Below are 27572 nucleotides of genomic sequence, written 5' to 3'. Positions count from 1 at the left end.
CATTTTAATGAGAACTTGCCCAGATCACACTTTTTGAAATGATAAGGGGATGATACAGCTGTCATTCAAAATTTACACTTCTCTGAATTTGGTACTGCAGTTCTCTAACCAAAAAGTGTCCACAAAAACAACATACGATGCTACAACATATTAGTGGAAATTGCTTGGGGGGAAAAAAGTTTACATCTTAGGCAAGGATGCAGATATTAGGGGAAATGTGCATGGAGGTGGATATTGATTTATGTGCAAACTTTTTTAAAGAAAAATTTGCAAATTGATGGAGTGAACTGAAGTTAAGCCTGGGGAAATGAGAAACCAAGAGAAACAGAAACGAGCAGATTTGTCCATCCCTAGTGGGAGATAACTGATTTTGCTGCCTTGCTGCCACCACTGCCTAGTAACCAAAAGAGGAAAGGGCACTTGGCGGTGGCAGCAGAAGCAGGGAAATCACATTTGGAGAGTTCATGCTCCACACCTCCAAATAAAATTATTTTGGACCCGAGTTCCTCTGCCCTGTAGAATACCCAGCAGGAGGTGAAAACTGATGAAAAGCCTTGAGGCACAATCTGGAGAAGCCTTTTGTCAGTTTCACCTCTGCAGTAAGTCCAGGGGAGCTGAAACTGTCAAGAAGCTTTTTTCTCCTGACTTTGCCTTGAGACTTGATTCCTTGTGAAATTGGTGGAGTCTCAAGGTATAGTCTGGAGAACTCCCATGTCAGGCTCTATTCAGTTTCAGTTTTCTTGTTTAAGAGTCTTCCTCCCTCCCTCCCTCCCTCCCTCCCTCTCTCTCTCTCTCACACACACAAAGTTCAGGCTTGTGGGATCTACTTTATTTTTTATTAGAACCTCAAGCATAGCCAAGCAGAACCAGGTGCAAAAATAATGTCTCAGAGAGATGGACATAGAATTAAGGAGCCTGTGTCTGAGTACACGCTCAGTGCAGCAATTTGGTTTTCGTAACAGAGCTAAATTCACAGTCATATTATATAATAGTCCATTCCTGATTTTCCCTACACTTTTTTGTGGGGCCAGAGCACTCTCGTTTTGAAAGGGGGGAGAATTTTAGGTTGCAATCCTATGTGCAGTGGGAATTGAGTTGCAATGAAGACAGGGCTTATTTCTGAGTCAGCATGCATAGGGTCACATCCTCGGCTATTGCTGTTGTTGAACGATTAGGAGTAAGACACTAGAGCTGTGTTGAAACAGTGCCATGAAGTTCACCCCCCTGTTCACAGGCAGATAAATTTAGGAGGCAAACCTCACATAATTTATCCAGGAGGAAGAGAAATTCTCAAACAGTTTATCAAGGACTGGACTTCTCATGAGCAGGCAGTAGCACAACTTTTTTTTATATAAGGGTTGATGCTGTCATTGTTGTCTGGGCACAATTTTGCATCCTCCGCAGTGCTCCTGACAAAGCATCATTCTGGGCACTGTGGGGTAGAAAATGAGATCTAAAACGAATGAATGAAATGAAACGAAACCCAATTGCACCTCACTTTCTCTGTGCTATACCTGGCTGATTTAGATAGTATGTGTTTAAATAACATCATAGCTAATTACTCTCTCAGTTTTAGACTGCTTATGATAGTATAGTATATCTATGCATTTGAAACTATAGCTTCCAGTGATCTCAAACAAAAGGGGAGGCCTTCACAAGGAGGAAACAAACGTTCAAGACGTGATGGTGTTAGTAATGAGAGAAATTTGAGAGCCTCTAGACCTTGGGCAGCACATGTCCAAGCAATTGTGTATCTTGTTACAAACCTGAGGCTGCTTTTTCCAACAAGTTACTGAAATAACCCTCAGAGGCCACCGCAGAAGAAGCTAATGGGGGAGAGGAATAGTTACATGCCACAGCATTTTCCTCCTTAAATAACGAGGCCTGATTTTTTTCTGAGGTTCTCAGCCCAGATCTCGCCTCTTATCATTACTGAGATTATGAGTTCAGCTCTTGTGAAATGTGATTGATTACAGCAGTGGTTTGCTATATGTGTGTGTGATCCTAAATGTTTGAAATGTTGTGTGAAGTTGACAAGCCTCAACAAATTTTGTGAATGTCTGGAAACCCACATATGCAGCAGTGAATGCAGAAAGTTGTATAAATTTGACTGTTCACCATTCATTAGTGTATGTCAGAGAAGGTGAGAAATATTAGTTTGGAGGCATTCACAAATTCACCTGTGATTGTCAGCATTCACATGTGAACATTCACATTCACCATGCACAGGCATTCCCTGTAACACAGAAGCAAGAATGCATGTTTCCCAAAGCCAGAATAAACAAGGGAGGAAAAAGCACCTTTCTTCAAAAGGTTATCGGGAAAATCTGTATAACATATGCTCTCAAGCTTCAAACTGCTTTTGATGGGTTGAATAGAATATCTGTGCATGTAGTTATTTGAATCTATAGTTTTCACTGAGCTCAATCAAAGCAGGGGTGAGAGAGGAATCTGCAGAACACAGATACCCAAGTGGGCTGCCTTGATTTGACCTGGTTGGATCATGACCGGGATTGGCTTATATTATGAATCCAGAATCCACAGTCCTGTGGATCCCTTTATGAGGAGCCCAAGAGTTACTTAGCTTTTGCCCAGCTCTTTCCAGGCACAGTCCATGCTTTAGAGCTCCGTGTTTTGCCCTGGCACTTTCCCCACAAAAACCTGCTCTTTAAATCTCAATTGGAGCAAAAGTCAATCCACAGAATCTCTGAATTGGTGTTTGCTCCAATTTTGAGCGCTAGAAAGTGGGGTTTTCGTGAGGAAAGCACCAGGGCAGAACAAACCAACAAACATTTGCTAGGACTTAGAGCATTTAGGTATGGAACTGTGCCCGAAAAGAGCAGGGGAGTGGGCAACAGGTTCTCCCCGTTTCCATTTTGGAAAGCTCCAAAACAGGTCATCCAGACACAACCTGGAGTGGGTAGCATGCAAGGCTCCTTGTCATCACACACTTTGAATACAATAGAGCAAGCCCCCCCCCCCCGGGAATAATGGGACTTAACAACATTCTGTCACTCTCAGAGGGAATTGTACAGGGGGTGGGAACACAAGGCTGCCCTGTGTAATAAACTTGCTCTATTGTATTCAAATCATGTATGGCAGCAAGGATCCCTGTTTGGGAGCTTTCTTTGAAGGCAAGAAAAATGCCTATTATCCAGACAGCGGCAACACTTCATATAACTTCATATTCCTGTGCAGATTTTGAAAGGGTTTCCCTTTAAACCCCACACAGAAATGGGATGGACTTGGTCTTGGCTCATGTAAAACTGGGATGGACCAGATTCTAATGGGTCCTTCCATCCATTGCAAGGCCATTCCATAATGATTACATGCAGAGATCCAGAATTTGCTTTAAATTGTAGGTGAACCTTTCCGTTGTCTCTATGCATCATTCTCAGGCAGTACATGAGTGCTGACACATACAGGCCAAGTCCACCCACCTGCCCATTCCACTTGGCTCACCTTTTGCCCTGCATTCCATGGTTTTAAACTCCCTGCAATGCCCTTCAGTGGTCATAGCTCAGCAGAAGAGCATCTTGGCATTTCCAAGGTAGGAGAATGTCCCCTGCCTGAAAACCTGGAGAGCCCCTGCCAGCCAAGGCTCATCCAGACTGGCCCTTCTCCCTCCACTTTCCGCAGAGGAAACTTGATCTTTACTGCTGAATTGGAGCAAATGTCAATTGGTTTTTTTCCTGGATTACTCCAAATTATCACTAAAGAGCAGGAAGATTGGGGGAAAGTGGTGGCACAAGGGCAAGATCACTCAGACCTGTGCCTTGAAAGCACAGGACAAGCAGAAAACCGCTTTCTAGTGCAAGTCTTGATGAGCCCTCAGTGTAGATAATACTGAGCTACATGGGTCAGTGGCTCAACTTGATATAAGTCATCTTTCTATATAGCTAGGTTCCTATTGAATTTTTGGAAATCTAAATGGTAGGCATCTTACAAACTCCTCCAGTGGAATGCAGCATAGTTGCTTCCTTGCACCACAGCCACTGAACCCAATACAAGTGCAGGGGTGTCAGAATGGGGGGGGCAGCAGGTGTCAGGGGCCTGGCAGATGCTTCTTAGCTAGAGGTCCCCTTGAACCTCAAGTCACCCATAATCTGTATTGCTATAAGGTATATGTTCCTGTCCTCTGTCCAAAGCAACCTGCTTAATGTCACTGCATGGGAAAGATGGCCCTGCTTGCATTTTGTTTGTTTTTTCTTTGCAAGTAGGAAAGGAACAAAAGTTCCTTATGTTTATTAGTATTATTAATAACACATACCTAAGGTGTGCATGTCACCCTAGCATCTGGGTGATTTTTGACAAGCTTAATCATGCGCCTCATCTGATCACGGCAGTCTTTTGAGGTTAATACAATGCAGCATGTCTCTAATTCTTCCTTTCCATTTCTCTCCAATAAAGAGAGAGAGAGAGAGAGAGCACAATCCCTGTGGAATAATCACAATGGTTCCTATATTCCCCCCTCATCATGGTATGTCCTGCCATGAACCACCTTTATTGAAAAGTTACATCGATTCAATATATAGTAATACAGGCAAAAATAATTACAGCTTTGCGAGCAGTGTAAGACCTTAATCCGAAGCTCACAAACATTCAATAAAAAGTAGTGCAGACTGGGAAATAGGCTTTTGACAGCACAGCCCCAAAGGGGAGGAAGGGGAGAAGCATTGAGCAGCTTCCAAGAACAAAAGGTAGGCTACAAGCTGCCATTAAGTCATCTCACAGAAATAGGTCAAATAGAGGATTGGACATTTTAGAAAGCAATTAATACCCTTGGATTTTATCAGTTGAAAGCAGCAATAAAATCAGAGGAAGCTTATGCCACATCATCTCAACAATGGGGAAAGCATTCACTTGGCCCCACAGTAGTTGCTGCCTTTCTTGGCAAACCCCCCCCCCCCAAGTTCTCTCCTCACTGAGAGAGTTTGCTGTTAGGGGGACGCGGGTGGCGCTGTGGGTTAAACCACAGAGCCTAGGACTTGCCAATCAGAAGGTCGGCGGTTTGAATCCCCATGACAGGGCGAGCTCCCGTTGCTTGGTCCCTGCTCCTGCCAACCTAGCAGTTCGAAAGCACATCAAAGTGCAAGTAGATAAATAGGTACCACTCTGATGGGAAGGTAAACGGCATTTCCGTGCACTGCTCTGGTTCGCCAGAAGTGGCTTAATCATGCTGGCCACATGACCCGGAAGCTGTACGCCGGCTCCCTCAGCCAATAAAGCGATATGAGCGCCACAACCACAGAGTCGGCCACGAATGGACCTAATGGTCAGGGGTCCCTTTACCTTTAACTAAGAAAGGGTAAGATTAAGGTTGAAAAGAGATGGAAGCTGGCCCATTGGAGCAAACAGGGCACTGCCTCTCCAGCCCCAGTCTGCCCCCAGCCAGGCTCCACTTGCCTTGCTTCTTACTTACAACCAGTCCGGAGGCTGGCATTGTCTGTTGATTTCTTCTTCCTTATTCTCAAGTGTTGCCCTCGTAGAACTCAGCAGAGAAGAGGCTGGGGACAAAACTAGAATTAGTTGGTTCTGCCTATCATTGACTTTGGCCCCAATTCCTGTTGGTCTCCCTGTTGCCTACCCTATCAACTCCAATGGGCACTAATCATGGCTGGATGGCAGCTGAGGCTACCCTACCCCATCCCACCCCAGAGAATTAAAGGCAATACGATACAGCTATTATTGCGCACATTTTGTACACTTTCAGTTTTTTGTTTTTTGTTTTGGCTCTCATCTCTAAGCAAATCTGCAAAATGTTTCAAAAACTTCAATGTCTACAAAAGTATTTGTTTGACCAGGTTCAGGAGTTAGAAATCCATGTGCAAAACTGTGACTGCCACATTCAGCATTCTGAAAAACAATTGTTTCTAGTCTAGGAGAAGTTGATACAATGGTACCTCTGGTTATGAACTTAATTCGTTCTGGAGGTCCGTTTTTAACCTGAAACCGTTCTTAACCTGAGGTACCACTTTAGCTAATGGGGTCTCCTGCTGCCACCAGCACACGATTTCTGTTCTCATCCTGGGGCGAAGTTCTTAACCCGAGGTACTACTTCTGGGTTAGCGAAGTCTGTAACCCAAAGTGTTTGTAACCTGAAGTGTTTGTAACCTGAGGTACCACTGTACTCCACTTGCCCTTTTCTAATCATCTGTTCACTCATTCACAGAGAATTCAGATGGTATTGTTGCATTGCAGGGATGCCTCCCCACAACCCCTTGTGGTTGTGGTGTGGTTTTCTATTGTTGTTGTTTTTGCAAAATTAAATAAATAAAAATAATCCTCATAAATCAGGGTTACTAGAAGGAGGATCTGTGGAAAGGCAACCCTGGAGTGCAATGATTTGTCAAGGATACCACCGCAATTCTCTGTAAAAGTGAGTTAACACATTATCATAGAATTGTAGAGTTGGAAGGGTAACATCTGTCCAGTTTGGAAAGGCAAAGTACATATTATGGTTTTAAATCCTGCCTATTTTATTGCTTCTTACTGACCTTGGATAGAGGAAATAGGGATGAATATTTATTTATTTTAGCAGTACACACAAACATATGGAGTGTTCAGCCTGGAAGCGACTAGGGATAGATCCAGCTTCATTTCTATATATTTCTATTTTAACGAGCATTGGAAATGCCAATGTTAATGAATAACTAATAATTGAACCATCTTTGTCTGCTATATTTCTATTTTGACAAGCAGCTGAAATGTTAATGTTGTCCCTTTTCATTTTCAGCTATGACAGGTCTTGTTGTTCCTCCAATGTGAAAGAAGAGGAGGAGTTGCTGGAGTCCCCGCCGACATTTCCCCCCTTTTTTTTACAGCACAAAACTACTTATTGTTATGGAGCACTAAAAAGGGGGGGGGGAGCACTACAAGCTCTTTTGCTGGGGGAAGCCATGTGCAGAACGCAAGGGCACTTTTTAAACAAAATAATAATGAATCAGACACACCAGGAGGCTGCTCTCATCTGTTCCAGGTTTCATATACGCTTACATCAACCCACCCCCCTCTCACAAGAACATTAAAATGAGGAATTGGCCATGATCCAAATGCACACTGTTTATGGGATTGAGTCCGGAGTACAAGAATTCTTTTTCTTATGGACACAAAGCCTTCCTAATGTTTGTAAAATATTAAAAGGAGGAACAAATTGGCCAACCATTCAAGCTTAATATTTTGGATACTCTTTTGTTTTACTTTGTAGGAAAATAAAAATAAAAATGTTGAAGTTTCTATTTTCTATGGAGCCTTTCAGATACCAATTTAGTTTGTGCAGAAAATGATAATAACCACAAAACAGGGTACCAGCATGGAAGATTTTCCTATAAAACTGATATGAATGGTGGAATGTGGACGTATGTGTGTATTTGCTTATAGTTTAATCTCTTTTAAAATGGAAAATGTAAGATGTTTTACAATTATTTAAATAAATAAACTTGTAAGTTATTGTATGTAGAGGTAGAAATTGAAGACTTTGGTGGGGAGGGGAACTTTTTCTGTCTCCTGTTGTACGATGAACAAAAATAATGCAAAAAAAAAAAGCAAGCAGCTCCAAGCGTGCATCTTTATAGTACAATCCGTCTTCACCTTCTCTCCTGCTTCTGATTGAACCAATGTACAAGAATTCCTTAAATTCTTCACGAAGGACTCATCCACAAGCTTTTATACGCATAATGGTATATATACATATATATAAATATAGGACAGTAGTTAATGTATGAATATTATACACCTTTTTCACCTTTTGATTCAATTAAGGTTTCAGGTACTGAAGTAAGCTGTCTAGTTTCATACATCCCAACCAGTAACTATGTGGCATGTATGGGCTTTTTATCAGGTTTTTGTGCAGAACTGTCAGGTTTCAATTTGAGCAAGAGGGAACAGAAAAAGGTTTCTCCCATTGGTTGCTTTTTGTGTAGCAAAGGCAAAATTCTGTGTGTGTTTCGGAGAATGTTGAAACTCATGTATGAGGGATTTTGCCCAAATTCTGTCTTGGATGCCAGTCGATAGTCACCAACATTCCTAAGTTTGGGGAAAATTGTGAAATTTGTCCAGAATTGTCAATGTTCATATCTGAATACTGACACATTTCAATCAAATTTCAGTTATTTGATGTAACATGTACATTATAAGAAACCTGTAGAGTTTTTATGTAATGCAGGACTGACAACGCAGCAAAAAATCAGGAATTTGGATTCGAATATACATTTGGCTCCCTGGCAGGCCACTGATTTGCATGGGTTTCTACAACGCTCTCCTTCCTTCCTTCTTCTTTTTTTTAAAGAAAAAGAAAAAGTGGCTGGAGGGACGGGTTCTGCACATGCAAACAATGGGGCCCTCCATTGAAATGAATGGGAAAGCATGGCTGCACAAGAGATTCATATGTGCTTTAAATGTAAACGGATCCATGATTCAGGGCAACCATCCCTGGAAATTCATGAGGACTGCCATGAATAAGCTGATCCATACCTCTCCTATTCATGTGCTGATTGCTGGTAAGAGCTGTTCTAATGAATTGGTAGAGTCCCTAAGACTTTCTAAACCCCCTTCTGCTTCTGTCATTGTAATCATCTCCACTGGAGTCCCACATGTCGATAATATGCCTATAAAATCTATTGATCACTTATTGGCTTTTTACAATATACTATTTATATATGTACCTGTATTTTAAGGTGAAACCCAAACTTCTGTGCACCCAATGAGGGTAACTGTGTTTTTCAGGGGAATAAAAACATTAGTGTTTTCCCATGATGATTGTTTGTGAAAGTTCATGACAAAAAGTATATAGGAAATGTTTACTTAATTCCTGTTTTCTTCATTAGGGCAACTGCATTCTTTTCTCTCTCTCTTTTATACACCTGCAACTCTCAGTTATGTTAAACAAATGAAACTACTCTCATGGATCAGCAATCACAGTGCATTCACTTTTATTATGCTGAACAGAACCAGCAAGATAAAGGTATCATTTATTGCATCTAACTAAATAATAATAGCCACAAGACAGTAAGCTAGTCAATGATGATCTTCATATCCACATTAATTTGCTTAATGCAAAGAACCAGTTCAACAGTAATGGACCATGAAGTACAGTGGAATCAAGAGTTGCCCTCCAGACATAATTGCAATTCACCTGGACAGGACTGGAGTTGACATGGACAGGCAAGATTTGGGCTGAGTGGAGGCACTGGTGGGAACAGCAGATTGCACCCACACTGCCCTGCCCACTTGTCAAAATGGCCTGTGTGCCAGATCCAGTTTCCCACCCCTTCCCTAAAGCTTTGAACAGTAGACATCCATTTCAATTCAGCTTTGATGGATCTGAGTTCAAGAGATGTCTCCCCCTTCTATTTTATAATACTAGAAACTGGGTCACCTAATCAACTGATTGTCAGAACAGAGAAAATAATTTATTTCACCCAGTCAATTATTAAATTATGGAATTCACTGCCACAGGAGACGAAAGGGCCACTCGGCTAGAGGCCTTTAAAAAAAAAGGATTAGACACATCAAAAGGGGGGTGTCAGTGGCCATTATTCATGTTGGCCATTGTGGGAACCAGATTGCTGAACTCAAAGGACATTTGATCTCATTCATTCTTATGTTTTTATGGACCAGTACATAAATCAGTGCTGTATCACCAGAGAGCTGCAGCTGACCACAACTTCCCAGCATAAGCACACAGCATGACTTTCACACATGTAGGAACATTGCATGTTACAATCTACATGCTGATTACCCCATGAAATTTGTAACGTGAAGAGGCTTTTAGGATCTGAGGAAGCAAAATGTCTTGGCTTGGCCTCCTCCACCCCTGCTTTTGAGGGGGAAGGTTGCAGACAAGGTCATAGTGAACTAACTTCTACTCAGAGTAGAACCATTGAAATGAATGGACCTAATCTTAAAGGGTGTAGAACAAGCATTCAATGCATTCCACAGGAATCTGATTTTGAGATCTGTATATCATGAAAATCCTATCTATAGACAGGACTAAGAAAGTAGCTTACAGAGGCACTACACTGATAACAGATACCCTCCCCCCAAAAAATAACCTCATTTGAAAGAATCCAAGGAGCCCCACATGGATGCAGAAACATCAGGCATCGAGGAAGACAGGTGAAGTGAGTGGCAAAAAATAAAAAATCTCAGCATCACCTCTGCATCATCAACTCTTTTGTTGGAAAGTAGTAGCCATGGGGGTGGCACTGTGGTCTAAACCACTGAGCCTAGGGCTTGCCGGTCAGAAGGTTGGCGGTTCGAATCCCTGTGACGGGGTGAGCTGCCGTTGCTCAGTCCCTGCTCCTGCCAACCTAGCAGTTCGAAAGCACGTCAAAGTGCAAGTAGATAAATAGGTACCACTCTGGCGGGAAGGTAAACAACATTTCTGTGAGTTGCTCTGGCTTGCCAGAAGCAGCTTAGTCATGCTGGCCCAGAAGCTGTACGCCAGCTCCCTCAGCCAGTAAAGTGAGATGAGCGCCGCAACCCCAGAGTCGTCTCCGACTGGACCTAACAGTCAGGAGTCCCTTTACCTTTACCTAGCCATCTGTGGAACAACTCCAACTTCATATCTCTACTGACGCCATCCAGGCTGCCTTGTGTCCATGCATCAGCTATTCATTTTTATTATTTATTTATGTCAACAATTTATGTTTAATTATAGTCATCTCTAAGCAGTGGACGGAAGACTCCATACTAAAAAGAATTAAACTGTTTAAATAAGAATTTAGTTAAAATGTATGCTGGGAACTGAAGAAGACTTCAGTGAGCTCTTGAAGTTCAACAGGGAGGGGTCCTGTCTGACAACAATGGGAAGGGAATGTCCCAGAATTGGGCCCACAATCCTGAATGCCCAGATCCTAGTGGATCTGAGCCATGGAAGACCACTGACAGTGACGCCCACAATCCAGCAGCTCCTAAGGAGTATTGCTTCGTGTTCTAGTTGCAATGTTCAAATTCTACACTGTGGTTAATCTTAATGGTGGCTTATTAAAAGAAGCCACTTTCATAATTTATTGTTCAGAATTGCCTTGTTTCAATAACCCATAGTTAAGACTAATAAGAGTTTGCACAAATTTGGACATACAGTTAGTTAAAAAAAAAAAAAAAGTTTCTGATCTCTTTCTTAAATTCATAACAGAGGGCAAGTGGGGAGCTCACAAGACTCCCTCTTTCCAATACTTGTGAAAACCAAATATTTCCTTTTCTCTATCTCTCTCTTTATGCACACACACACACTGTTCCAAGAGTTTGTTTGGGTCAAACTTGCATTCCACATTAATCAGCAGGGAAACAGTAGCCTCTCTTTCAGCCACTTATGGGGGACAGCTAGGGAATTGACGGAACAGTTAAACCATTTAAGTCATTGACAAGGCACAGCTGCTGCAAGAGAGAGGATCTGAGGAGTTCTAATCACGCCAAGCTATGGACGTGGAAGTGTCTCATTAACTCTGCTTGCAGGACTAGATTAAACTGACAGCTGGGGGGCTGTGCAAGAAGCAGGGGCAGGCAGAAGGGCTGTGATATGGGAGGCAATACATGGTGAGCAGGAGGCGTGGCAAACGTGGAATGGGCAGCTTCCATCTGAACCATGGAACAGGGGGGAAATCATTCTGACTATGCAACAGAGGGGAAAGCAAAATGCTGCCCCAAAGAGAAATGAACAGTTGAAGCTAGAAAGTGGGCTCAGCTGACAGATTATTTAACTATTTGGATGAGAGGGGTTTCTTCATATCTGAACATCCCATCTCCCTACATTGCTCAGTATTTGACCAGTGTACCTAATTCACAACAGCATATTACACAAATCCTGGAAGCATTACCTGTACTCTCAATGTAGAAACCCCTAAATGGCCTAAGAGCAGGTTATCTGAAGGACCACCTTGCCAGACCACTGCAGTCATCTCCAGAAGCCCTCCTGACTGTCCCACATTATGGCAATACCCATTCCATGCAGCCAGCCCAGGACGATACCATGGCCAATTGTATCAAATCCACAGAGAAGTCAATAAGCAGGAGAAAGGTCACACTTGCCCTATCCTGCTGTCTGTAAAGGTCATCCATTGGGGTGACCAAGGGCATTGCAGTCCCATGGCCAGGCCTGACTTCAGATAGGGATGGATCTAAATAATAAATGTCATCCATGAATGTCCTACCACAACTCTCTCCACCACCTCCCCCCCCCGGGGGGGGTATTTGTGAATGGTCAATAGTTATTCCAGTCTGATGGGTCCATTGCTGGTTTCTTAAGGAGTGAATGCACCACTGCTTTTTTCAAAGCAGCAGGAACCATCCCCTCATGCAATGAACCATTAAGCACACTCTGGACCCAATCAGCCAAACCCCTTCTGCTACATTTAATAAGCCAGGAGGGACAGTGGTCAAAGGGCACGTAGGTAAACCCATAACCACCAACACCTTGTCCACATCATCTGGCTGCAGGAGCTGTAATTGATCACACAACACATCTGGCAATGGACACTTCATCTGGAACAGCCAACAACTGGAGATTCCAGGGCACTCCAAAGTCAAGTGACTTCATCCTCAAAGTGTGTGGCCAGTAGGTCACAGTGGGTCACTAAATGTTCCAGAGGCCCCACTCCCACAGTGGAAGTCAGTAACCTTCAGACAATCCACAGTGAGAGTAGCTTCACCAGCCAACTACTAGAGGATGCAATACAAGCTGCAAAAACGAGTCTTCTCTGTAACCCCATGGTAGGCACCATTATGTGCACTAACCAGAGTCAGCTTCAGAACAAGATTTCTGCCACCTCTGCTCTAGCCTGAAGCTCCCAAAATACTAATAAGCCACTTGGGCTCCAGAACCCCAGAGAGGAGGCTCAGGAGTCAAATATATCACAAGAAGTCCTAAAACTACCATTCTGTGTATATTAAAAACAAAAGAAATACAGATGTACAATTGGCTCTCAGTCTGCTAACAGGAGTTAAGTTTTACATTGCACAGTTAGAAAAAAGAAAATAATTCAAACATTAAAAGAATGGTTACAGAAGATGTGGGAAACTGATATATCAAAGAACAACATCAAATAAACAAGAAGAAGATAGATGTACAGTGGTACCTCGGGTTAAGAACTTAATTCATTCTGGAGGTCCGTTCTTAACCTGGAGCTGTTCTTAACCTGAGGTACCACTTTAGCTAATGGGGCCTCCCACTGCCACCACGCTGTCGCCATGTGATTTCTGTTCTCATCCTGAAGCAAAGTTCTTAACCCGAGGTACTATTTCTGGGTTAGCGGAGTCTGTAACCTGAAGCGTCTGTAATCTGAAGTGTCTGTAACTCAAGGTACCACTGTACATAAAGGTAGACACTTTTGAGTTAACTTCTGGAATAACAAAATTAATGATAAAATAGCACCATATGACACTGAGTCCTGTCCTTGATATATTCATAATTTCAACCCTTTGTTACTTCTCTGTCTAAACAGAATAAATAAGTGGGAGGGGAAGAAAGGAAATAGCTGTGATGAAGCAGTTATGATATCTGAACCCAGGCATGGGGCAAATAAAATGCTGTTTTTGAGCTATAACATAAGCTGAAAGGGTCCCCTGGATTTTATCCAATATTCTCTGTCGACTAGTGGAAGGGCTCTTGTGCTAGTGGATGGGTGAGCTTCAGTGTTGCACCACAGAGGAATAAATGCAACAGCTGCACTAGTGGAATATTGTGCAATCTGTTGTGCAACAAATTTACCAGCAACCTACTTATGCATTCTCCTTGCAATAGATTTCTACTGGAGCAAAACATTTCACCAGAGGTTAATGGAACCCAGATTCATGGTGTCCTGAAGGACCCATCTCTGCCTGAGACCCTGAAGAAGTACAGATAGCACAGTGCCAGGCGGCCAGCTTCATGTGTTCAACCAGGGATGCAAGCTTGACTTGGCTTAATCAATCAAAACTTTAGTTGACTGGTCAGTGAGGAGATCAGAATTAAACACAAAATTTTCTATTCTGGGGTCATTTTGGTTCTTGTGGATTATTTGTGGGGTGCATCCAAAGCAGTCTTTACTTTTTAATTAGAGTGCCAAATTGTGTCATGTTTATAGACCTGAGACCTTTATTTCCAACATTTCCCATTTCTTCCATGGGAAATATTAGTTTTAATATTGCTTAAAATGGGATTTTAAACTATCATTTTAGCTTCACTTTTATTTTTCCAAATGATTTCTAACAACAACCACCTTCAAGAGTTCTGGAGAAATTTAACCATCTTAACTTTTTCTCTGAACTTCTTTTTCTTTAACTAATCCCCTCGTTTTTGGGAAATCTCCTCTTTTGAAGTCAGCTCTGACAGGATTGAACTTTTTTTGGCAATAGTTCACTTACCTATATGTTGAATCTGAAAGCACTGTGATCACTGTTTCTAACTGGTTCAAGTTGTTGGCATCTGTCTGCCTAGGGAGTCAATGGAATAGTGCGCCTTTGGGGGTGAAGTCAGACTGTAGCTGTAGAGACTGATACAGGAGAGACCTGTTTTATTGCAGCAGGGGCTGATGAAGGCGCACTTGTTGTGCACTTAAATCTTGCACCAGGTCCTGGGTCCTGACTCTCTCTCTCTCTGACTTTGCACTTAGCTTATATAGCGCACTTGCCACCACTGGCAACATTAAGTACATGGTCACAGTACATTTCAAGCACATGACTCCCCCCAAAGGATCCTGGGAAGTGAAATTTACTCCACACAGAGCTATAATTCCCAGCACCCTTAACAAATTTCAGTTCCCAGGATTTGTTTATAGGAGGGCACGTGTTTAAAATATATTTCAAATGCATGGTGTGGTTGTGACACAACCAGTCATTTGATACCCTTGGCAATGGGCTTTGGGGACCAGGCTGCATATCAAGTCTTCGTATTGTGTGGTTGTAGACTGAAAAACAAACTTCTCAATTTCCCCGAAGTTCATTGACCTCTGAACTCTAAATAGGTCTATCTCTGCTGGAAGATTTCAGAGCTTTTAGAAGCATTTTAGCCTCACAAGCAACAGGAAGGAGAAAGGGTGGGGAAAATCAACTCTTTATTTATTTGTAGGCCCCTGTGGCAAAGCAAACAAATCCTTAAGCAGCTGACATCAAAGATTCTCCCTCTCTGAAGTTAAAGAGCCTATTAATCGCAGTTTAAAACTGCTCTTTAATAACCTTCTGATATAATGACACACTCCAAAGGGAGGGGGGAACAGACACTTTTTGGAGTTCTTTGTATTTATTTGTGTTTCAGATCTCATCAGATATTCCACTGTGGCCCCTCTTTGCTTTTGGATCTCCATTTCACTCCCCTTTGGGCATTGTTTATTATTTAACTGGGCTAAGCATTTAAAAATTGTTGGGGGGCGGGGGAGGGGCTGATCCTGAACTACTTTTCACTGCACCAAATTGCAGTGGATCTGCAACCATGTAGGGCTTATTCACACAGCATAGGAACACAGGAAGCTGGCTCATACTGAGTCAGACTATGGGCCCATCTAGCTTAGTATGGTCTTCAGGGACTGGGAGCAACTCTCCAAGGTTTCAGGCAGCTTTCCCCAGTCTGACCTAGTGATGAGTCTGGGACCTTCTGCAATGATCTGCCACTGAGGGAAAGATGGCCCTTCCCCTCCATGCTCACCAGTGGAGAGGGGAAGGGGAGGTGCAGGTGCAGTGCCACACAGTGCAGAATGGTGGGGCCAGTGAGTCATGCCTCCCCCACCCTCCAATAAGAACCAGTGACATGCTGAGTTTGGAAACCAGGAGAGCAGTGTTACCCCACCTCTGCTGCCCCACCATCCACTGCTGGTTTTATAAAAAAAGGTAAAGGACCCCTGACAGTTAAGTCCAGTCGCGAACGACTCTGGGGTTGCGGCGCTCATCTTGCTTTACTGACCGAGGGAACCGGCATTTGTCTGCAGACAGTTTTTCCGGGTCATGTGGCCAGCATGACTGAGCCGCTTCTAGCAAAACCACAGCAGCGCACGGAAACGCCATTTACCTCATCTTGTTCCGCCACTGAGGGTGGTCTCCCATTCAGGGGTTCAGATTGGGATTGCTGGATATTTTCAGTCCCATGTTTTATAAGGGAAGGAATCCCCACGAGCATGTTCAGAAAAAGTCTCTGTAGAAGACTTGTAAATCTACAAAGAAATATTTTGAGTCCATAGCACATGAACATCACCGAATCTGAAAGGAGTCATCTACCTGGGGACCAACACAGTGACTGTAGGGAGAATGGATATTCGAGTGACCAGGAAAGCAACCAATGAGCTGGGAAACTCAAAGATCCCCCTCATCATGAATTTACAAAGTGGCCCTAACTTAAGCAAAGAATTATTTCACAGTACCAGACACCTCCACACCTCTGCCAGACGAATATGGAGATAATACTTGTCTGTCCCCATAGAGTTTTTATAAAACTTTTCATTTTTAGAAAAGGGATACTGGACTAGTCAGATCCACCAGTACTATTGAATAAAGTTGCTGTAATTCAAAGTGGTGTTCAAACCCAATGTTATTTATTTATTTGTTTATTTCAAATTGTGCTCGCTCATTCCTTTGGAACTGGCAGCTGGGGTGTTTATTTCCACATTTTGCATCCAATCTTTGCATAAGCTTACATCTAACAAAAAGTGTCTTTTAAAAGTTGCAGAATCACACTGGTATTCAAATGCATACTGCCTCCAAGCAGTTGCCAAATGTTCCAAACGACCAGTACCCTGGAGTTATGATTTGTGTTCTTCCGAGCGTTCAAAGCAAGCTGCATTCTAACTGCCTCAGAACTCCAAGGAGCAGTTGCTACGGTGCTCTGACCAGCTTCACTCTTTTCAGGTCCTCTCCTAGATCAGACACTGGAAGAGAAAGACCTGGAAAAAGCCCTCGCTCTGGAAAAAGACTGGTTGAAGAACTGATTCACGCAGGTGCATATATGCAGCGCTCCTCAGTTCCCCACCAACATAGCAGAGTTTTCTCAGATAGGAACAAATTGACTTTTTGTATTTCCTTTTGCCCTGTCTGAGAGCCACTTGGAAGGCTTTTCACTGTGTGTGTGTGTGTGTGTGTGAGAGAGAGAGAGAGAGAGAGAGAGAGAGAGAGAGAGAGAGAGAGAGAGAGAAGGAGGACTAAAGCCAGAAAGGATTCTTTCCTGAACAGGAGCTGTATTGGTCTGTTGCACCAAACTTTCTTTCAAGGGTAGAATGCATAACTTTGGTGGAATCATGCCTGACATTTTACCAATGGTAAAAGGGTGTCCTGCGTGCAACTCGCTGCCTTTCTCCTGGCTGTCCTGGGCTGCCTAATGAGCATCTGCTCCACATCTGCCAACCTTGACTGGAGAGTGTGGCAAGTAGACAAAATCATGGGCAGCAACCAGCAGGGCATTGTGGGCATTGGCATCTGGGGTGCCTGTTCTGTAAGAAGAGTTACTATGAAGAAAACCAACATGATATGCATACCATTGAACGATGAGGAGTCCCTACCACCTGAAATCATTGTGGCCCAGGACTTGATGCCAATGGCCTCAGTGGTCAATGCGGTGACCGTTCTTTGGATGGCCTTTGCTCTATGCAACATCTTTGAGCCGTGAAAAGACGAGAATTTCATTGATACCTTCTTTTCAATTGGAGCAAGGATAGAGTTGGCAGCGGGTACTTGTGTACTGATTCCCATTGCATGGAATCTTCATTCTGTATTATCAAACGAAGGAATTCCGCTTTCGGAGGTTTTGGGAGTGCCTCCGATTCCCACAGAACAACGTGCTGGAATGGCAATCTATATTGGGTTTCTTGCTGCAGCTTCGCAGCTTTTAAGCGAAACTCTGGTTCTGGGTGAAAAATATTTTTGGAAAATGAGTGAAATAAACACTTGCAAGCCAAAATTTGTAAACGACCCAGAAAGTGTTACAGACCCTGAAAACCCAAAGCTGAGGATGAAATGCAGACAGGACTACACTTCTGTGACACTTGAATATGAAGAAGAAAAACCCACTATCTGGCGGAGATCTCAAAGTCATATTAAAACGGAAACCATGCCAGGCTCACTAGCAATATGGCTAATGAATGGTTCCCGTCCTGTGACAGGCTTTTTTTAAATTGTAGCAGGGGACGTTGTGTATATTTATTTTCTTATGCATATTCTGTTGTTGGTTTTTTTAACTGAATGCTTCTGGGATGCTTACAACATAGGGTTAACTATAAATAGGGGGAATAAATGAAAAGTATAAAACTGTTATAGCATAAAATAAATATCTACAGGTAAATATATCTCTTTTAGCAATAAAAAGAATGTTATCTCATCGAAAACTTATGCTGGAGTGCTTATTTCACTGCAGACTCTACTGTCTATGGTGCTTTCCGGATTCTCTGCATTTCAGAAACACTGCAAATCACAAAAGGTTCTGGGGCATGCCCTCTGTGTGTGTGTGTTTGCAGTCTGTTTTACCGAGAATACTGGCTAAGCCTTTGAGTGCCTGTGTGCTGCTCCCAGCCCTGGCCAGCAAGAACAATGATCTCAACTAGACCATCCCTGACCGATGGCCATCCGTCTTCTGTTTTCCCCCTCAGCCAGGACACCTAACAACGGAGACCGGAGGTGGGGGGAAAGGTAAATTTTGACAATGGGGCAGATTTGTCAGGCGTGCGCACAGCGGCATAGCGTGAGTTGTCAGCACCTGGGGCAAGGCAATTTGTGCCCGCTAACCCGGGGCAAGGCAAGTAATTTGCGCCCCCTAACCCCTAACCTGCCGCGTCAGGTGATCTGAGGCGAGTTGCCGCTGGCGCTGCCGCCTAAACGATGCCGGTTGCCCGGAGGAGGAGGGGGGCAGAGAGGCGAGGAAAATGCAACATGGCCCAGCAGCTGCAGCAGCAGCAGCGGCGGCGGGACTGTGAGGAGGGGCTGCCTGGCGTGCCCTCTGCGGCCCTGACGTGCGGGGACAACCGCCAGCGCTGAGAGCCGCTGCCAGCTCGTCGGTTCCGTGAGACATGGGGCTCTGCTACAGCCTGCGCCCAAGGCTCTTCGGCGACTCCGGAGGCAGCGAGCGCACCCCCCCCCAGATGTTGTGCCCGGTGCGGCCGGCCCCCCTTGCACCCCCCACGCTACGCCACTGCGTGTGCAGGAAAAGCTTGAAGACTTTACACAGAGAGGAACCCCACACGGGTTTCCCCGCATGTAACGTAACAGGCAGGGAGCCAGATCAGATAGAGAGAAAGACATTGGGGGAGGGGAGGGGAAAAGAGTGCCAAAGTCTGGCCATTTGATCCTCTTTGGGATGGGGGCACTAGGGCTCTGGGACCACCCCCCCCAAAATATTTACTTGTCTTCAATGTATTGTTACCACTGTTCTTCTATAGTACAGATCCTTTTTAAATTAAACACTTTTTCTAAAATTAAAACAGCAGAGGTAATCAGTAGCATAGATATCAACGGAAAGGCAAGAGAATAGTCCCTAATAGATACAAGGGAGACCCAGATACACTGCAAGCACACAGAAGTCAATAATCCGGCCCTGGGGAGAGGGGTGGGAATGTACAGTTTGCTGGACTTAGCGTTGAGATGGGAGACTGAAAGGGCTTAAAATATAAAAAATAAAAGTCTTGTGTCTGGGAATATTTTTCTGCAAAAGCTTCAGACTGGTTGTCAAAAGTGTGAACTCCATTAAAGGTAAAGGTACCCTGACCGTTAGGTCTAGTCGCGGAAGTCTCTGGGGTCTCGCGTTCATCTCACTTTCAGGCCGAGGGAGCCGGCGTTTGTCTGCAGACAGCTTCCAGGGCATGTGGCCAGCAGGACTAAGCCACTTATGGCGAACCAGAGCAGAGCACGTAAACACAATTTACCTTCCCGTCGGAGCGGTACCTATTTATGCGGTACCATGCACTTCGAACTGCTAGGTTGGCAGGAGCAGGGACCGAGCAAGGGGAGCTCACCCCGTTGTGGAGATTTGAACCGCCAACCTTCCAATTGGCAAGCCCTAGGCTCAGTGGTTTAGACCACAGCGCCACCCATGTCCCTAGTCACTGGTTTTATAGTTTGCTGTAATTAACAAACATTAAATCACAGAGCTTGAAAGGGACCTAGTCCAGCTTGACTGGATTCAGCTACATAGCCACAAGTTTTTCTCTACCCAAGGCTAGGGTGACACTTTACCAAAAGCAGGATGAATTAAAGATAGAGGTACTGCCCAAAGTGATGAAGGCACCTCCTCTCTTGTTCTATATACAGAAATTGATCAGATCTATTAATTCAGGCAAGGGGAACAATATCCTCCACTGCACCCATGGGCAGCAGGCTAGCACATAATACAGGTGTGATATTGTGGGAGGGAGTGGTGCAAAACTGAAACTAAGAGGATTGTATCCAATGTAGCACCAGGCATCTCATTCCAGTAGTGCAAGGATTTATGTGTGCACCCTGGAGTTTACCCCCTCTTCTTTGGTGCAGATGACACCAAACTGGGAGGGGTGGCTAACACCCCAGAGGACAGGATCACACTTCAAAACGACCTTGACAGATTAGAGAACTGGGCAAAAACAAACAAGATGAATTTTAACAGGGAGAAATGTAAAGTATTGCACTTGGGCAGAAAAAATGAGAGGCACAAATACAAGATGGGGGACACCTGGCTTGAGAGCAGTACATGTGAAAAGGATCTAGGAGTCTTGGTTGACCACAAACTTGATATGAGCCAACAGTGTGACGCGGCAGTTAAAAAAGCCAATGCAATTCTGGGCTGCATCAATAGGAGTATAGCATCTAGATCAAGGGAAGTAATAGTGTCACTGTATTCTGCTCTGGTCAGACCTCACCTGGAGTACTGTGTCCAGTTCTGGGCACCACAGTTCAAGAAGGACACTGACAAACTGGAACGTGTCCAGAGGAGGGCAACCAAAATGGTCAAAGGCCTGGAAACGATGCCTTATGAGGAACGGCTAAGGGAGCTGGGCATGTTTAGCCTGGAGAAGAGGAGGTTAAGGGGTGATATGATAGCCATGTTCAAATATATAAAAGGATGTCACATAGAGGAGGGAGAAAGGTTGTTTTCTGCTGCTCCAGAGAAGCGGACACGGAGCAATGGATCCAAACTACAAGAAAAAAGATTCCACCTAAACATTAGGAAGAACTTCCTGAAGTAAGAGCTGTTTGACAGTGGAATTTGCTGCCAAGGAGTGTGGTTGAGTCTCCTTCTTTGTAGGTCTTTAAGCAGAGGCTTGACAATCATATGTCAGGAGTGCTCTGATGGTGTTTCCTGCTTGGCAGGGGGTTGGACTCGATGGCCCTTGTGGTCTCTTCCAACTCTATGATTCTATGATTCTATGATTCTCCCCCTGCCTGCCCATAAATCTGTTCTGGGGGTCCTCCAGGGCAGATTTGTGGAGGCTGCGAGGTGCACATGAGTCAGAGGGCAGAGGCTTCATTGTGCAAATGTAAATCCTTGTGGTAACAAAATGAATGTATTGGATTTTGCCCCAAATGTTCATGGACAGCTTGTGCATGTTCACAAGGAGTGCAACAAAGTAAGAATTTTTTAAGAGGTGGTTGACTATAATGACTAGACACCCAGGTATCAGTCTCATAGCCTTGCAGAAAATATTTTGTTCCATTTGTGTAGTAATAACTTGTGGGGTAATGGAAAGTGAGACAGCAGTAGGTACATTGACCATGAAATTGGAATAAAAGACCAGGAATAGGTAGCTAGAGATCATTAAGCTTGCTGCAAAGTCCTCTGGGAGACTATTTTTGTTCAGCTTTGGCCTACAAATCCCAATGTTTGTGTATGTATAATCTGGAAGGAAAGATTCTAGGGGATGGATTGTGCTTGCTTCTCTGAGAGTTTTTGACTCACCTAGGGAGCAGGAGATGAGTCCTTCAGCAGCCTGTAACAGAATGCAGCTGTCTGGATTTGGAAGCCACATGCTAACCTTGGTCACTTATGAATCAGCGTGTGAGATTTGAAAGTGCATTTGTGACCTATGCCTCTGCAAGCTGCTGAAATGCTACAGAATCTCCACAAACATTCTAATTGTTTGGGTTGAGGGTGCCAGTATTTAAAGGTAAAAGGTAAAGGTACCCCTGCCCGTACGGGCCAGTCTTGACAGACTCTAGGGTTGTGCGCCCATCTCACTCAAGAGGCCGGGGGCCAGCGCTGTCCGGTGACACTTCCGGGTCACGTGGCCAGCGTGACAAAGCTGCATCTGGCGAGCCAGCACAGCACACGGAAACGCCGTTTACCTTCCCGCCAGCAAGCGGTCCCTATTTATCTACTTGCACCCGGGGGTGCTTTCGAACTGCTAGGTTGGCAGGCGCTGGGACCGAGCAACGGGAGCGCACCCCGCCGCAGGGATTCAAACCGCCGACCTTTCGATCGGCAAGCCCTAGGTGCTGAGGCTTTTACCCACAGCGCCACCCACGTCCCCTCTGCCAGTATTTAGCATCTGACAAATGGCATAATAGCTCTAAAGGAAGCAAAAAGATGCTTTTCAGAGGGAAACATTACCCACAGCCCCATGAATATTGAGTCAGGGGCTAAGCAACTGGGAAAACTAGTTCCAGTTCCTTCATCCTTAGAGCAAGCCTTGTGTTCTGCAATACTAGCATTAGCCTGTATGGCCCTCATTCTTGCTGGTTTAAATTTGCTGTGAATATTCAGGGGCAACAATTAACAGTCTGGCTAATGTCCTGGACTGTTGGGTTTGTCTTTGATTATATTTGCTGCTCAGATTCAAGCAGTTGCTAATGAAACAGTTGCTGTTTTGTTGACAGAACATTAATTACTCGATCTTAGGACTTGGTAATTGCACGGGCCCCCTCTGTACAAATCACTAATTACATTAGCAATTATATGGCATTTTAAAGACAAAGAAATGACTGCAGCAATTGCAGCATCAGAGATACCCTGCTGGTATATTTCTGTCAAGTTCCTAATGTTTCCTAGAACCATCAGGATAGGGCCACTTGGCATAAGATCCTGCACTGTTTTATACACGTTGCATTTTTCTTCTTCTCAGTGATATCCTCAAAGATGTTATTTCAGGATCTCTGGATAGCATTACATATTCATATAGTTGTTAAATAGAGCTAATTAGGTTTTTTTATGTGAGACCATTGAATAAAAACTGAGCCTTTCATTCTCTCCCCCCCCCCCACACAAACACACATTTTTTCTGTTAAGAAATTCTACACACATAAAATAATAAAACATGACATGACACTGTCATGGGGGGTAAAAGGGACACTGGGGGGGTAAAATACTAAACATATTGTTTTACAATACAGGCAACTCCCCATTTACACACAGTCAAGGCATGTGCAACCATGAAAGCACGCATCGCCACGATCCTGAAAGTGGCACAAGGGGGCAAAAACAGCCCTAAAAGAGCACAAAATTTGGCAAAAATGACATGAGAACAGCAGCTAGCAATCCCATGAGCCTTTGCAATTCCAGGAGCCCTAGCATTACTTTTGAGGGTTGACATTTGAGCGAGGAGGAGGAAGCGATTGTCATGTCTGCAGACATTTTCAATGGTGTTCCCAATACACATGATTTCACTTAAGCACATGGTGCCTCAGAATGTAACCCCCACGTAAACGGGGAGTTGCCTGTATAAGATAGTTTCCAATTCACGAAGACTTTTAAAGTAAAATACATGAACTGATGTGGAAATGTGGAGAGCTGAACTTAAAAGTGGAGAAATGAGAAAGTTATGGAAACCATAACTGACAGTTTTGCCCATCCTTAGGTAAAGGTAAAGGTACCCCTGACCATTAAGTCCAGTCATGGACAACTCTGGGGTTGCACGCTCATCTCGCTTTACTGGCCGAGGGAGCCGGCGTTTGTCTGCAGACAGCTTCTGGGTCATGTGGCCAGCATGACTAAGCCGCTACTGGTGAACCAGAGCACCGCACAGAAACGCTGTTTACCTTCCCACCGGAGTGGTACCTATTTATCTACTTGCACTCTGACGTGCTTTCAAACTGCTAGGTGGGCAAGAGCTGGGACCGAGCAGTGGGAGCTCACCCCGTCGTGGGGATTCGAACCACTGACCTTCTGATTGGCAAGCCAAAATTCTCAGGAAATGGACACAGGAGTGCATGTGTAGGCATGCCATAAGTTTCATGACAGAAGAAAAAGGCGAATAAAAGTACCCCCCCAAAAATGGTCGACCTAAACACCATCAAGGATTTTCATAGCTGCAGGGTAACAACAGAACCTAACAAGAGCCTCCTGGTTCAGGACAGCAGCTTCCCTAGTCCAGCATCTCACTGGGTCCAACTATGGGAAGCCACAAGGAGGTGCCGAGGGCAGCAGCACTTCCCCTCCTGCCCTTTCCAGAAACCAGTACTCAGAAGAAGTACTACTTCTGACAGTGCAGGCAGATCATAGCCATGGGGATTAGTAGCCACGGGTGGCCTTCTCCTCCCTACATTTGTCTAGCCTGGGGGCAGCAGAGAAACAGAGCTCCCTCCATTGGCTCTCCTGGGACAGGCCAGCCCCACCCAGCCTCCTCTCCCCTCCTGCAATTCCCTGCCTATAGAGATCAAGCAGGTGCCTTCGCTGTCCTCTTTTCAGCACCTGCTAAAAACAAGCCTGCCCAGAAGCTCAGAAAGTTGAGGCGGTTTTAATCTGGTTTAGTATTTTAACATTTGTATGTTTTAAAGTAGGGTTGAATTTTTTCTTCTTCTTGATTTCACTGCATTATATTTTGTAGTATCTTTTCAGGTTTCTTACAATCAAGTGGTGTATACTGTAAATGCTATGGAATAAATGAAATCAATAATATGGGGGCAGCCATTCCATTAGGTTGCCTCAGCAGGAAGAGATAGGAAGCATCAGCTTCACTGGAGGCGCAGCTCGGTCATGCATCTCCTGCCCCTGAATCCTGGGCTTTCCAGGAACGACTACTTAGAAATTGATGCCAGAGTTTGATTTTGATTTTTTCCTTTCCTCCCTATAGGCAGAGACTGTCTTAGAATAACAGAATTGTAGAGCTGCAGAGTTGGAAGGGACCCCGAGGGTCATCTAGTCCAACCCCCTGCAATGCAGGAATCTCAACTCAAGCATCCATGACAGATGGCCGTCCAACCTCTACTTATAAACCTTCAGGGAAGGAGAGTCTACCACCTGTCGTGGGAGTCTGTTCCACTGCTGAACAGCTCTTACTGTCAGAAAGTTCTTCCTGATGTTTAGTCAGAACCTCCTTTCTTGCAACTAGAAGTCATTTCCTTGAGCCCCACCCTCCGGAGCAGGAGAAAATATGCTTGCTCCATCCCTTCCGTGTGACAGCCCTTGAGATATTTGAAGATGGCTATCATACCTTCTCTCAGTCTCTTCTATGCTAGGCTAAATACCCAGCTCCTTCAAGCATTCCCTCATAGTTTCCAGACCCTTGATCATCTTGGTTGCCCTCCTCTGCACACGTTCCAACTTGTCAACATCTTTCTTAAATTGGGGTGCCCAGAACAGGACACAGTATTCCAGGTGTGCTCTGACCAAGGCAGAATAGAGTGGTACTATTACTTCCCTTGATCTGGACACTAGACTTCTGTTGATGCAGCCTAGAATCGTATTAGCTTTATTTGCATCACGCTGTTGACTCATGTTAAGCTTGTGGTTCACTAAGTCCCCTAGATCAGGCATAGGCAAACTCGGCCCTCCAGATGTATTGGGACTCCTACTCCCATCATCCCAAGCTAACAGGACCAGTGGTCAGGGATGTTGGGAATTGTAGTTCCAAAATATCTGGAGGGCCGAGTTTGCCTATGCCTGCCCTAGATCATTTTCACATGTATTATTGGCAAGCCAGGTGTTCCCCTTCTTATATTTGTGCAGCTGGTTCTTGTTTTAACTGATTGTATGTCAGCCACTCTGGGAGCTTGTTTTGCTAAATAGTGTAGCACAAATGCTCTAAATAAATAAATAACCCTCCACTAAAGCCAACCAACATGGTAGCCATCCATGCCTCTTATGGGAGAGTAAAGGTCCATCTAACCATACTTCCATTGATTTCCAAACACTTGTGTCATGTCTAGTGGCTGACAGTCTGCCTGCAGTGACCTTTCAAGTGGCTGCACAACATCATCCCAAGCCACCTGTTGCTATTCTAGGAAACATGAGAGATGAAAAAGCATCACTGTGATCCTGAGGTGGGCGTCTCTGCTGATTTTTCAGTAGCGGCAACAGCACCCAAGACCAAAAACATGTTTGCCCAATGATGATACAGTTGCAGAAATGCCACTGCTATACCAACTACAGTTGTTATTTACACACAACTCTTTCATTTGCATGGTGTGGTGCATTTTATGCCATATGTTAGCTGCTTAATTTATATAAGACAGTTTGGCAGTGACTAACTCTGACTAATAAGATTCAGCACCACAGTTAAGAAGTGTTGGGGTGAACTGTGCTTATTTGTTTGTATTTAACACATACTATTTTTAGTAGTTCACATTTATGAGATTCCACCCCCCCCCCATCCCTGGCTGTGGTGGATTAGATTATTCATAACTTCTTGTTCACAAGATGTAAGCATGATTTAATAAATCCAGATAAATAATAACTTTATAATGATAGATGATACATGTCTAGATGGATCAACTAGGTATAGGACTAGTTGAACTGAGATCTTAGCCACAATACCAAGCTACCAGTCCATTTCCCAGCAAAATTCAAAGTGTTGGTTGTAACCTATAAATCCCTATATGGCTTGGGCCCAAGCTACCTGGATGATCCTTATAGGAACTTGCCCGGGTGCCTGGATCTTGAGTGAGCAATTCCTATTGGTCTGATCAACATCCAATGCACAATTGGTGCTGACACGAGAGAGGGCTGTTTCTGTGGCTGCTCTCATATAGTGGAGCTCCCTCCCAAGGGAGGTTAGATTGGCTCCTCCTTTGCTATCTTTTCACTGGCAGACCAAGCCCTTCCTGTTCAAGGCAGACCTTTAGAAACTAAGGTGCAGAAGATGCTGATCACTGGGCTGTTGTCAGGGCAAGCTGTATCACAGCTGCTTGTTTTATAGATGAGATACGATGTACTGCTTTTCACTAGTTTGTTTTTATTATTATGTATTTTATAACTGATAGTTTTAAATACTGCCTTGAAGCCGAACTTGGAAGAAAAGCAGGATATAAATCAGTCAATCAATGGCATCTGGGAAAGAAGAAAGATGGTTATAATTAATTTGCAAGCCAAGGTTGGGGGGAAACGACTCAGTGGTCCTGGGGAGCCTCAGGTTCAGAGGCCAAAGGTGACTCTCCAAGCATTAGTGGAGGGTGGAGTGGGGTGGAAGCACATACCTGACCTCACTGATGCTTAGCAGGAGGGGTGGGGTATCAGGGAGAGCAGCATGGTACAAATGCACCAGCTGAGCCAATCTGGCCATCCTGCAGATGTGTTTCTACAGCTCACCCTGGGCTGCACTTGCTTGACTCCTTCTGGCGACCACCTGGCAGGGGGCAGCCCCCCCCCCAATATTTTATTCAAGCTGGTGCCACTGGGAATGAGTCACAGAAGCTGAAACATAGGAAGTTTGATTATACCAAGTCAGACCATTGGTTCATCTAGCACTGACTGGCAGTGGCTCTCTGGGGTTTCAGACAGG

At 44.4% G+C, this 27572-nt stretch overlaps 1 protein-coding gene across 2 annotated transcripts in view; it reads left to right on the top strand.

Moving 5' to 3' along the window:
• The window catches only part of EBF2 (EBF transcription factor 2), a 265985-nt gene extending 257231 nt beyond the window's left edge, over window positions 1-8754 (top strand). For both annotated transcript variants that reach the window (XM_081171701.1, XM_081171700.1), the window contains one exon: window positions 6737-8754. Coding sequence is in view for 1 of the 2 variants with exons in the window: in XM_081171700.1 (XP_081027826.1) it covers window positions 6737-6768 (32 nt within the window). In the remaining variant the exon portion in view is untranslated. The remainder of the gene's footprint in view (window positions 1-6736) is intronic.
• The last annotated feature ends 18818 nt before the right edge of the window (window positions 8755-27572 follow it).

The sequence above is a fragment of the Podarcis bocagei genome (genome assembly GCF_964188305.1).
Source record: "Podarcis bocagei genome assembly, chromosome: 15".
In the NCBI taxonomy this organism is placed as follows: domain Eukaryota; kingdom Metazoa; phylum Chordata; class Lepidosauria; order Squamata; family Lacertidae; genus Podarcis; species Podarcis bocagei.
The sequence above is the reverse complement of the archived record's forward strand: the minus strand, read 5'-3'. Positions and strand labels throughout refer to the sequence as shown.